The 13,329-nt window shown below is 38.1% G+C and overlaps 1 protein-coding gene across 10 annotated transcripts; it reads right to left on the reverse strand.

Moving 5' to 3' along the window:
* Nucleotides 1-1,418: 1,418 nt before the first annotated feature.
* Nucleotides 1,419-12,545, reverse strand: sh3bgr (SH3 domain binding glutamate-rich protein). 10 transcript variants are annotated; one of them, XM_077566159.1, is made up of 12 exons: nt 12,397-12,545; nt 11,177-11,362; nt 10,988-11,068; nt 9,496-9,585; nt 8,860-8,997; nt 8,417-8,443; nt 6,644-6,667; nt 6,292-6,318; nt 4,863-4,892; nt 4,323-4,346; nt 4,187-4,242; nt 1,419-2,382 (listed from the first exon to the last, which is right to left on the reverse strand). In XM_077566159.1, exons 1-11 carry the CDS (start codon nt 12,439-12,441, stop codon nt 4,225-4,227), a joined length of 690 nt encoding a protein of 229 aa, XP_077422285.1. In that variant the 5' UTR covers nt 12,442-12,545; the 3' UTR covers nt 1,419-2,382; nt 4,187-4,224. The 10 variants fall into 10 exon arrangements, with proteins under 10 accessions (XP_077422285.1, XP_077422289.1, XP_077422290.1 ...); XM_077566163.1 differs by lacking the exon at nt 9,496-9,585; XM_077566164.1 differs by lacking the exon at nt 8,860-8,997.
* Nucleotides 12,546-13,329: the final 784 nt, after the last annotated feature.

Raw genomic sequence — 13,329 nt, forward strand, 5'->3', positions numbered from 1 at the left:
GCTTAGTTTGCTGTGACTTTCGGCTTGTCCCATCAAAGGTGATTTCTCAAGTAGATTTCATACACTTTGAGGACACTTTGTGTGAGCTAACACTTGAGGGAAAATACAAGTGAATTGCTCCCAACAGATGCAGTGTGCAGCATTTTGCCCAATGTGCTAGAATGATGCATGTATATATTAAAACTATGACCAGATATCGATCCCCTCCAAAATAAATGTATTGTACTTTGCATAAATTAACTACAATTTCTTCATCATAATGAATTTAATGAAACCCCCCCGGCATTACATATTGATTGTTGTATTTCACATCTATCCAGCCGTCCATTTTTTATACAGCTTGTCCTCAATGTCGGGGGCAACATGGAGGCTATACAAGCTCAATTTGGGCAAATGATGGAGTGCACCTTGGATTGGTCGCCAGTCAATTGCAGAAAACTCAAATTTATGGTCACATTCACAATTTGGAGGCTTCTGTTCACCTAAAGTGTTGTTATAATTCAGGAAGAAGCCTGCATATCCTTAACTCATTCACTGCCATTGATGGCTATAGACGTCAAAAATTCATTTAAACTATATCTATTAGTTTTTCCAAAAAAAAATCCACTTTTGCTAAAAAGAGTATGAAAACCTAAAAAAAAAAATTTTTTTTTAATTTAGAACAGATAAAATTTGTGATTAATCGTTAATTAACTAGTGAAGTCATGTGATTAATTACAATTAAAAAATGTAATGGCCTGGCGAGCCTAATCAAAAAATATATATATTAAAAATAAGGGGCGTTTAATCGTAATTAATCGCATGATAATTTTATATCTCTCATAAATGTACAATAAAAAAATTCTAGGTTTTCATAAAAAATGTTAAACTAATAGAAATAGTTCACATTATTTTTTTACGTCTATAGTCGTCAATGGCAGTGAATGAGTGAAATTCTGCACATTTTTAATTGTATGTGAAAGTGGTGTCTGGATATATATATATATATATATATATATATATATATATATATATATATATATATATATATATATATATATATGTGCAAATTCCACACAGGAAGGCCGCAAGTGAGATTCTTAACAAGAAGCTTGTGGCAGACATGCTAACCACCGTCACATCCATTTCATTCAAATGTGTCATTGCGTTATTACTTCCTTTTAAAACCAAAGCAGCTGTTTAGTTGCATTCAGACAGCATTAAAATAATATTTAATTGTCTTCGCTATGAATTCAAATTTAATATTTTTTTTAGGGCAGGGCCTAGAGACAACATAGCTACGAATGATGATAAAGATAATGAAAACTGCATGGTCCCATCATTCTTGCCAGGCTCTGAATAGTGTTCCATTGATCTATAAATATGCAAATACTTACTAAATACAGCCACTAAATCATGATCTTTTTTTAAAACCACTTTTACTTTATTGCAATTTCCATTTGCATCCATGCCTTAGTCACATTTTTCTTTTAAGAAAGTGCATTGTTTCGACAACAGTTTTGTCAGAGGTCACTGTACATGGTGTCCACAAAGTCTGGGTACATAAGGGATTTCACGATTTTATGTATTCATATTAGTTTTCCTCCACAGACTGAAGATGGCTGTCTAAAGAACAAAACGACTTGGCACTCTTAAATAGACGACAAGGATGATCTTACCGCAAAATTGCTTAAGAATTTAACTTTCGACCTATTCCATCGAGTTCACCTGAATTTTGCAAAGCACATCAAATTATGCATTGAAAATGATGTCAAACATGTTGAAAATATTTGCCAACATTACAATTGAATACAATTGTTATGTTTTAAGAAATATGTGGGTTTTTTACTATGTACCCAGACTTTATGGGCACCCGGAGCTTGTAGTCTTTCAAGATGTGCTCATTAGAAATCATAGCTTGTAGTATCCATGCAGCTGTCTGTTTGCATTGTGTCGCTATAACAACTGGAAAAAAAAAATTAAGAGAGGGAGAATCTCTAACCCCGAAACAGAGTTTGAGGTAACAAGAAATTGTATAGCAGGGTCATTTCTTTGTCTTTGAATGTAAAACATGCTAAATTTGTTAGTCACAATAACATTAAAGACATTATTTGCAACACTATGCTACTCTGCACGTATTTGTTTGTCCTGTAGTAAGTGTCTAAATGTAAAATATAAAAATTCAATCCATCATTGCAGTCAAAAGAGAAGAAAAGGCGATGATGACTTTTCACTTGACATCTTCAAGCACATGACCAGTGTTTTGTTTTTTGTTTTTTGGGGGGGAGGGGTTCAAGGCGGGTGCAGCGCTGCCTTGGGGGAGGAGTCAAGATGCTGCCCGAAGGAGCCAAAGTGGCCAATGGTCAGGGGTCAGGGACAGATGTCACAGGAGGATCCTTCAGGCTGGACAAACAGAGCAAAACAAAAAGGAGGTCACTCATTTCCCAAGTGGATGTGACGGTGGAGGCAGCCGCCACCACTCTGCCAGTGTGCCACCCAATCCAGCCACTCCTCCGCGAGCGCATCCGAATCTCACTTGGCAGCTTCCGCTAACGCACTGTGACAGGGGCTCGCAGGGCTCGGGAGGGATTGCAATTTCTGCAAAGCTCGCTCTTCCAGAACCTGCGTATTTCCTCGAGTGGGTCACAACAGCCCAACATGCAAAGACTGACGAAAAAGAGAAGCTCTGCAGAGTGGGATTATGTGGGATTGTTAGCATCACTGCCTGACAGGAGCCAAAATTGAGACTTTGGTATTTTCAATGTTACGATAGATAATCCGAAAGGCGTGTTTGGGCTCAATGAATCTGCTAGCATGTGAACTTTAGTTTGGTTCCACTAAGCAAACTGATCAATGCTAAGTGAGACAAATATTAAACAACAATGGCATGTGCCGCAAATAAAATGCAAAAATGAACACCCAACAGTCACGTAATTTGGAGTTCAAACATTTTCCGAAAAAATACAAAATACACGCGAGCGGTGAAACAAGTTCTCGAGTAATTTAAGTGCCTCAATTTTTAAAAAATGCTCAGGGATTGTTTTTTCTTACTGGTTAATTAGGTGTGCATGGTCAGGAAGAGTCAAGCTAGCTTTAATAATGTTATGCATGACTGTAACACAGCTTCAAAATAAAATCTTCCCAAATGCACTAATACGCAGACAACAATGCCTTGGTAGGCTTTTATTTTGAAGGTGTTCATTGAAGCGTGTGGGGACATGAAAGCTAACCTGACTCGTCTTCCCGACTACAAATTGGATAGTTTAACCCGTGGGCAGTATTTTATTTTGAAATGGCTTGGTCAGAACCAACAAAAAGCCAAAAAATGGTCACAATAACGCCTAGGGGTTAAATTACCATCGCAAACTGTACCACCAACTTCAACATGTCATCCTGAAATGATGTTTAAATCGTTAATTAGGACGTTCACTATTTTATTTTTAATTACACAGACATTGTTGCATACGGCACCTGTTCAAATCGTTAGCGCACTTATTGGCTAGCAGCTCGAGCCGCTGGGCGAATGCCCCATATAGGCTGGCAGGATCCGTCTGACTTGTTTTCAAAGGCTGTTTAATATGCGAAAATTATTAGCCCAAAATCTCACTTAATAAAGTTTCTCAAGAAGAAAATACTGCTTTGAGCAGTTTAAATTGGGGGGCGGGGGGTAGTTGATTACCTAAAAATTTAAACCAATAGGTCGTCATTATAAAATAGTTTTTTAACGAATCGACACACCTGCAAGCCTAACCCAAGGCCTTTGCACATTCGTCACTCTATTAATGATGCAGTTTTACATCTAAATATTAACACTGCTTAACTTTTTTCTTCTTTTTTTTTTTTATCAGGCTTAATAGTAGCTCCATCGCTCAGTGGATTGCATCTCAGTCAAGATGTAAACAGTGTGACCTGTTTGTTCAGGTTCCACTATAACAAAATTAACTATGAGGTCATGGGTAGAAAAAAAATAAAGAGGCAATTACAGTAGGCTATGTCATGGTAACACATTAAACCCCTGATTATGCATCCAATCAGATTGCTCTGAAGTCACCCATATTATACTCAAAGGTAGGGGCACATTTTGCAAAGGCAGAATTTTTTATCTATATCATGGGATCAGATGTGTAACTTGTGAAGTGTAGTGGCTCGTGATGGTAAATAAAACTCTACTGCCACCCAGTGGTAGGGAACGGGAGATGACGTTTACCTAAAATGGGAGGGCGTCAGTGTGTTCCCTTGACTCAACTACTCAGCCTCTTCTTCCTGTTGAGAGAAACACACTGTTAGATTAATGACAAAGTGGTTAGTGAATTAACAGCCTACTACTGTTAGTCAGAAACTACCTGTGTTTCTTCCAAGTATTCTCCCTTGTTGGACACATAGAAGGAGAGCGAAGGGGAAAAAATAAATACAATGTGATGGTAGCACAGGATTGCATGTTAGTGGTTATTCAATTAATATGTACAAAAAATTGAGGTATGTAAAAGGCAACATATTTCCACTTGTCTGGTCCACATGCGCTATGTTTGTGTCAACAGTCAAGAGCAGCACAACAAAATGTTGCCACCTGCTTTTAAGGAAATAGAAAGAAAAAAAAACATTGTCCTGGCAGTAAAAACCTTCAACAGATAGGCCTTTGTATGAATTGGAGCCTTGGGGGAAAACAAAAAATAAAAAAGATTTAGTAGTAGGAGTAAGGTATAATTTCATTAATGGACACCAGGATAACTACACTTTTACAACCAAAAGGTGAAAAACTCAAAGGTACGAAAGCAACATTATTAAGGACACCATCTGACAATAACAGATACTCCTGAAGGTACAACTTTTTGGAATACGCATTGAACACAACCACAGCAAACAAATATCTACAGTACAGGTACCTCTTCGTCAATGTCAGCCTCTTCTTCCTCCTATCAAAAATAAAACCACGCGATGTTAAAAAATAAATATATATGTGCATGTTAAAAAGGTCACATTTTCAAAAGCATGAAATGTTACAATCCTGAATAAAAGATACAAAATGTATTGTTTTAATGATGCTTGTAGGAATTTATGAATCCAGGTCATGCAGCATCCACACCGACACAGAGGGAAGAATAAAGGACATGATGACTTTTTTTTAAAAACTTTTTCTTCGTCAACCTGCAATAAAAAAAAGAGACGAGACTAGAGGAAAGCAGCCAAGCAAAGCGGGGAAGCGTGCGGCCAAAAAAAAAACAGGCAAGAATTTGGAATGTCTCAGGAAAGCACACAACCTTTTTTCACTTTTGTGACTAGTTCAACTTGGATTTGTGAATTTCGATGCATCACAAAGTTGTTGCTTTTTCAAGAGTTGATTTGGGCCTTGCTGTGTAAAAAGATGTTGGGCTGATGACTTTTTCAATATTGACACAGCAACTTTCCGGAGTGTCTGATGTGTTTGTGTTCAGCAAATTGTCAATCAACATTTAGTATGAAATCCTAAATAGGTTATAGAGTGTAATGTTTGAACTTGAAGTGGAGGACGAGCACCACTTTGTCTGCAAAAACTTTTCAAACCACGAAGTACAGTACTTAAAACAAGTGATGTTCGATACCACTTTTTTTCTGACCGATACCAGTACGAGTACTCAACTCTTCGAGTAGTCACTGATACTGATATCAAGTAACGATACTGATGGTACTTTTGATGGATACAATTTCTCACCTCAAAAGATGATAGATAATTTTAAAGAAAGACTTATATAAACCAATATAGCACTTATCCTTAAAATTGCGTGAAATTAATGACAATTTTCTGTTCTTGTAATTTCTAGTTCCTGATTGTAAAACAGCCACAAGGGGGCAGACGATTGTGAGTATCAATACTGTGAAATAAGTCCTGGTACAAAACATATCATATATATGTCAAATGCAGTTGCAGTTTACTTCATTAAATTTCCTAATTAAGAAACTGTTTATATTTTTTGTTCTATTAAATGCTTGAGCCCTTCTGTATGGAAACAAACCGTGTTTTAAAATAGTTATTGTATTTGTCATATTACTGCTCACAAATACAATATTAGTAAATTGCAATATAATGCAAGTATATGAAATTATCAAATTACAAAATAAAAAATAAGTAATGAAGTCATTATCTTGTAAATGGTAAGTTGTGCGATTTATATGTTATCGCTTTTGACAATGATGTCAGATTACAGGTTTTAATAAGATGAGGCATGGTGGAGACATTTTGGGAATTTCTGATCAACTGGAAAACGGGGACAGTGATGGAAAGTGAAGGGCGATCGAGAATAAGTAAGATATGAATTAAAGAAGTTGTGTTTCTACCTCAAGCTGCTGTAGCTCCTCCTCCTCCTATAAGGAATGATAACAGATTGCAGGTTAGCAGACTTTGGGGAGCAAAAGAGCAGAGGCATGTACTATCGATAAGTCGTCTACTTAAAAAAAAAAAAAAAGATAGGATAGTTGTAGTTGTCAGGAGGACTGAAATGAAGAAGATGATGTTAAAGGGAAAAAGAGGGGAAAAACACAAGTTAACTAAAGTAACGTATAAAGATGAATGGGAGGAAGAGAGCAAGACCAAAATGCTCTTAGCCTCAAAGACTGCCAAGAATTCTGTGGCATCAAACTCAGATGTGTGATGACTAGTTCACAGGGATGATGGCCAATGGACAATTACCTCCGACCGCAAATCCTCTTCCTCCTGGGGCAAGCAAACCAAGAGTTGGACATGAGGCCACACACAGCGTGCATGAAGAGGCAGAAACAGGTTGAGTCAATAAAGTTATGAAAGATACGAGCGCTGTAAAATCTGCTTCGAGTACATGCGTTAATTCAGACCTATCGGCCCTTGCGTGTCAATGATGTCATTTTAATAGCTATATGATTATCTGTGATGTGTAGCTTGTTTAAACGGGCCGTGACAATCTGGGAAATAATTTGTGTAACCTCTAAAGATGAAAACCTATGATGTTGAACAATTTGGAATTCAACCAAATGTTTGAGGAAAATAGGGATGCACCATAGGAAGTAGAAGGCGGTAAAATATATTTAAAAAAATAAAATAAAAAAGTGAGAGCAATGATGATGACATGTAAAATCGGTAAAATTACCGAATGAACAATACTGAGCTCTCCAGAAAAAAAAAAAAGGAAGTAGAAGGCGGTCTGCTGTGTTCCCTCCCACGAGGGCGCAAACGCCCCCTTCAACTTGCACCCATCTAACAAAATACCAAAAGATGGACAACTCCACCCATGCGCACAGTTGGACTATACGCTTTGCACTGGGCACAAAAATAGGCCTCTGAGTGTTTTTATTTGCTATACATTTTATCAATAATAGTTGTTGGCATCTTTTTAAACTTGTATGAGTTAAATGTTAAAATTTTGCATAAAATATTCCCTGTTAAACGTTGGCAATGGGAAGATAATTATTACCATTGCCCAATCTATCGGGAGGGAATCAAAATCTAAACAAGTCCAGCACCTACACATAAAGGTTGTGTCCAACCTTAGAGGTTCCACCACAAAAAAAGTGAGAAACTAAAAGTTGCAGCCAAAATTGAGTATTGGAAGACCAAAAATAAGAGCACAAAATGTAGATACTAAACTGTATTTTTTTTCAGCTGTGAATTTCTCCACACATTAAAGTGGGTATTTACATATATATATATTTTTTTATAAATAAATAAATGTCTTACTGTCATATTGGTTAAAACTGACCTGACAGTAAGCAGAGAACAACTAAAAATATCTGTGGCGAAAAACAAACAAAAAAACAGTAATCTCTGGCCCCATCTAGTGCCTCTAATTTGAACTGCAAGAAATCACCACACCTGAGGAAAGACAGAAAACGGATCTGACTAGGTAACCATCATTTCACGGGCACGAACGACTGGAGTGGAAGGCGATCTCCAAGTACCCACTTCACAGCAGTGATCTGTGATCGCCCTGCGGGCCAACTTTGCATCATCTGCCCATGGAGGTCTGCTTGCGCTTCCTTATAAATGTTTACGTACTTTGATCTTCTGCATGGACACCAGAGAGCCTATTTCTGCTTCCATCATGTCAACGATTGTGCACTTCTCACACAAATACGGAGCCCCTAATGTTTTTTGTTTTGATATTCTAATATTTTCCATAATGGAGAGTAACGGCCATGCTAGAATATGTTAGAATGTCTTTCATCAGCTTATAGGTTAAAAGTAGAACATGCTGCACAATAAAATAGCACAAAGAGGAAGACATTCAGCACGTTATCATTTTGTGCAATGGAATCAGGGGACTGTTACTTTTTTTTTAACAGAATTGTGACTGAATCACAGAATTAATGTTCTTTCTCTGCTATGCAGGGCAGTCAAATGCCCCCCACCCTCCGAAATGTGACCAAGTAGAGGACAAGCAAATTGGAATTGCATTTCCAGCAACTATGGAAAAAAAGAAAAAAAACATACCTGTTCTTCATCTTCCTCTGCATGACCCTGTTAACAGAAAGACAACATGGACTTAGAGACTGAACATTGACCTAACAGAATCACACACAACACGGGATTTGTGATGACCTTATGAGACGGATGGACAAGGACACAAGGATTTTTTTGATACGACATTATCATCAACTGATTGACAATAAGACATTGAGGAGGAAAAACAAAAGTGAAACAGCGAGAAATCCTGCCACTTTGACTGAAAGAGTAAGAATGTTTGAGGATTAGTTTAAAAAAAAAGAAAAAAAAAGAAAGAGAATTGCTGCAGAGACGTAGTCACCAGGAACCAGGAAACAACAGCTTAGTAAAGAAAAAAAGGACGTTAAAGGGATTTTTGGGATACTGAAAGTGAAGAACATCTTCGGAATGTTTGGTTGAAAAGCAAAATAAAGTTAGAGGCCATCAGTTACTGTATCTTCGGGTTCTTCATCTTCTCCTCCTTCCGTGACTTCGTTTTCCATAAGCTCTGCTCCAGCTTCCTCCTCGAGACCTTCGCCTTCCTCTGTCTCTCCATGTGGGTCCCCGTTCCGGTCTGCTTCTGGAACCTCCTTTGTTTTTTTGTAGGTGAAAACAACAAACTGGTGATCAGGGTAAATACATTAGGTTTGTTAGACAGTAAATGCAAAGTGAGTGGCACACACGTCAACTGGAGACATTCTGGAAATTTAAAAAGAGGCTTTAGTGCACACTAACAAAGAATACAAAACAAAGTAGAAGCAGATCACGTGAGTACGGCAGATGGTCAGCTTACTTTTAGAACCTTGACAATAACATAAAACATTCGTGCATTAAATTACATTTTTTTTATCATGGTTAGCTGTCACTCACATCCCCAAAGGACAACATCGCATGTCATTGCCAACTTGTAGCAATCAAAACAAGTTGATGTGGGTGAAGGGTGTTGGAAAAACAACTCTGCATCATTGTGAGTACAGTGATGGTGTAGTTAGTGTTAATGTGAAGACTTGACAGGTGCACCTGAAGGAACGTGAGAGTGTGATCAAGCTGACGAGACATGAAAGTAAAATGCATCAATAAAACATTACTATTGAGTCATCCTGGGTTTCCTCTTCATTGGTTTCTTCCGTGTGAGTGCCATTCTCCACAATGTGTTCTTTGTCAGCCTGCAGTGCTTCCTGTGTTGAGGAAAGGATTCATATAAACAGAAAGGCAACATGCTGACTGTTTGGAAAGTTTGGGAGGAACAGTCCAGTGATTTCAGTCCAGTTCATGAATATGGATACCTCATATTGATACACTAGAAAAATTCCTGCGGAAATTTGGAATGGGACTGCTGACTCTTGCAGCTAAGTGAAATTTTAGCCATTTAGAAAGAACATCATTACGTCACTAACCCTATAACGCCAAACGTATTATATTAAATACAAGACATTTTGATAATGTTTTTTTCCCATTAAAACCTTGACGTATATGAACTCACACATGCATTGCACGGATAATCCATTAGAGGGCAGTATCACCCAGTTGATGGCTTTTCCAGCGACCTAACAAGATAGCCCCAATTGAGAAAGAAGAGACACCTGGACTTATTAATAGTGGGAAATTATTTTTCAGATTTTTTTTAAATACTAATATGTTTGATATGTCTGTTTATTATAATATTTTTGACAGCTATAAATGTATGAATTTAAAGCACTGTGGCCGGATGTATCAAATATGACACAAATCAAAAGTCATATGTTGAAGTTGATTTTCAAAAAATAAAAAAAATTGTTTGTTCAACAGGACTAATAACGACTCTATTTTCAAAGAATCAGAATTTTCTCTCATATATTTCAATTTCATGGTTCAGGCTTTAAAGGGTTAAAAGCGAAAAGTACAGCAGATTTAATTATTTCTTTATTCCAATTTGCTTAACTTGTCAGATGTCTGAAATGAGACTTCATATTTCGCTAAATGTTTCTGTAAATATGTGCATTTCTAAAAAACACTTAAGAATTTGTCTCCGGAAGTAAAGTGGTGTAATATTCTGGTAGTTGTCACGGGAAGCTAACGTGAAGCTAGCATCATGTAACAATAATAAATAATGTCTGCAGTATTTAAATATTTCAATGTGGAAAACGGAAACAGTGCACCGGTGACTTGCAATGTCTGCAAATTGAGCATTTCGTGTGGCAGAAATTATAAAACCTTGTTAAAGACAGGGGAGGGGGAGGGGAAGTTTTTTGCTCATGTGACTTGGACTCGGGTAAATGTGATCAAGACATCCCTATTCAAAACTGTTTCAAAATATTATAAACAGCTCTCTGCATAATGAGGTATGTCAAAAGCGATGCAAACTGCAGTAATCTGACAGGGTCAATTAAAATTGATTATCTGATGTCAATACTTTTTGTAAAGGTAGACTCCTTGTTACAGCCCAAACCTAGATAGTGCTGGTTGACGTAATGTTGTGGTGTATAGTTAAACATTAAACAAAATGACCATTTTAGGGACCACCAAGGTGTTGAGAGAACAATTGAATACAGAGAGCATGGGGAGAAAAATGAACTGATGAAAAGAATTAAGAGTCTTGACCTTTGAACCAGGAGGAGGGGCCAATCCCAGGAAGGCATATACAGAGTTATCTTCCTTGGCATCAAAGAATGTCTCATAGTCCTGAATAAAAACATCAAATTATTTATCAACAATTTATCTCATAAATGTACAACGTGAGTATGAATGAATGACATAATTATCACATTGTTGTTGCTATTTTACACTGACCCCACAGTAGCTCTCTTCATTGAAGATCTGAGGGGGCAGTGGGATGCCGTTGGAGGGTTTCTTCTCCTCTGGTACATTCTGTCTCATCCACTTGCGGTTCTCCTCATTGCAGGCGATGTCCAGCTGAGTGTAGTCCACCTTCAATGCTTCCAAGAAGCCCACCACATCTTGTTGCTTCTTCTTGATCTGGAATTACAGGGAACAACTTTGTTTTCTAGGACAAGAGGTCCAGCGCGATATTAAAACAAAGAAAATAATGTAGTGATAAAGTTTTAGAGTGGTAACTAGAAGTAAGTCAAGTCAAGTCAAGTTTATTTATACAGCCCTGAATCACAAAAGAGTCTTAAAGGGCTTTACATGCCCAGAGTTGACAAATATTAACGACAAGTAAGGTACAGGTACAGGCGTCACCAACTTTTTTTTTTGGGGGGGAAAATTGGGAGCTATTAGTACTGATTAATGCACATACATAACCCTAAAATAACAAATGTACTTTAGAATAATTAATGGTAATCAAACATCTATGTTTTAAGAGCAGTGATTCCCCACTAATGTGCATGGCGCATTAGTGTGACATGAGCCCAACACGTGTACTACAAGAAATTATTCAATGTCACTTTTTTTCATTTTTAATTTCTAGCAAAGTCTTATTCTTTCACTTTAAATAATATTTTTTTATTATTTATAGTATTTTGGTTAATGTATCGATGTATCATAAAATGCACTTGATGGCAAACGATAGGCCTACATATTGTAATGTATCCAGTTGTATTTATGTTGGGTGGGTTACCTGAGATGTGTTTTTTTTTTTTTCTCTAATGTGTCTTGGCTCGATAAAAGTTGGGAAATGCTGGTTGGGAAGCCCCACCGCAGGCTCTCCCCACTCATGCAAATAGGCCTGTGCACGAGAAGGGATCGGGCAACACAGCAGCGCTTTCCAACAGTGGGGGGGTTTCAGCCGCTTCACCCCACAAACTGAAATTATTGCCAAAAGTGACCCATTCACCACTGTGGACATTCGGTCCGGCACGGTTCGTAATGAGAACTTGCCTTGCGGGCCTTTGGTCTAGTCAGTGGGCTTCGCTTGCAAATGTGTTACCAAACATAGATCCATGCCAAATCGTTGAAAGGCGACTGGCGTTGCATTGCGTTTGGGAGAATACAAGCAAAGAAACATCGCTGCAATGAGAATAAAACAATAATAAAAGGTCCAAACTTACCGCCGTGGATCCCGATGAGGTGGCGAGAAACACTTTGATAACCATGATGTTGCTATTTTCTTATTAGAGTAAGCAACAAGTATGTTCTTAAGGGAGAAGGTAGCCCTCCCTCCTCTATTATTAGAAGTAGCAGCGCCACATGCACGCACGCACACAATCGCGCGCGCGCGCGCGCACCGCTGAGGCTATTTTTTGCCACCGGGCTCCATCAGTGCACGATTGGTGACTTGTCCCCTGGAGGAGCAGCACTGATTGGCAAATTCAGCTGTCAGTCGGCCGCAGGACAGTGAAGTTAGCCTCCAGCTCCTTGCTGAACATACATGGACAGAAATAGCAACGACGAATAGGAAGTCCCTGTTTTTGTTTCTTTGCTTTTTCTTGCCCGTGTAAGTCAACTCGAATTTTCTTTCTTTGCTTTTTCTGCCCGTGCAAGTCACTCGAATACAAAATGGTAAAATGGTGGCCTTTTACGTGTAGCCTGAAGTGCTTTTCTATCTGTTGTGGCCCTCATAACGCTTCACACTGATGACGCAGCATCAGCAGCAACTGGGGGTTCAGTATCTTCCTCAAGGTCACAATTAGGGATGGGGATCAAACCCTCAACCGCTGGGTTGGGACATATCACTCTACTACTGAGCCAAGACAGATTTATTGATTTTTTCAACACATCCTCATAACAACCCTGTTTGGTGAGCCGTCAAGCCAAGCAAATAACTTAACCATTAGCATCAGCAATGACTAAATTTTAATATTTGTTCTATGAAATTGTATTCATTTATTCCAATCCCAGCAGTCTATTCTCTTCTACCAGGCCCGAGCAGTGGCGGACTGCACAGCTGACAGAATAAAAAATTTATTGCACTTTTGGTTTGTTTATTATCCAACGCTAAACAAATATGCCATATATATCTAAAAAAAAATTTAAAAAAAACC

Source organism: Vanacampus margaritifer, chromosome 5 (assembly GCF_051991255.1).
Source record: "Vanacampus margaritifer isolate UIUO_Vmar chromosome 5, RoL_Vmar_1.0, whole genome shotgun sequence".
In the NCBI taxonomy this organism is placed as follows: domain Eukaryota; kingdom Metazoa; phylum Chordata; class Actinopteri; order Syngnathiformes; family Syngnathidae; genus Vanacampus; species Vanacampus margaritifer.

Coding starts and splice junctions, on each gene's coding strand:
- sh3bgr (XM_077566159.1), bottom strand. CDS start 12,441: ATGGTTATCAAAGTGTTTCTCGCCACCTCATCGGGATCCACGGCG. Junction 11,363..12,396: donor CCTCATCGGGATCCACGGCG/GTAAGTTTGGAC, acceptor CTGTAATTCCAG/ATCAAGAAGAAGCAACAAGA. Junction 4,893..6,291: donor AGGAGCTACAGCAGCTTGAG/GTAGAAACACAA, acceptor TATTTTTGATAG/GAGGAAGAAGAGGCTGACAT.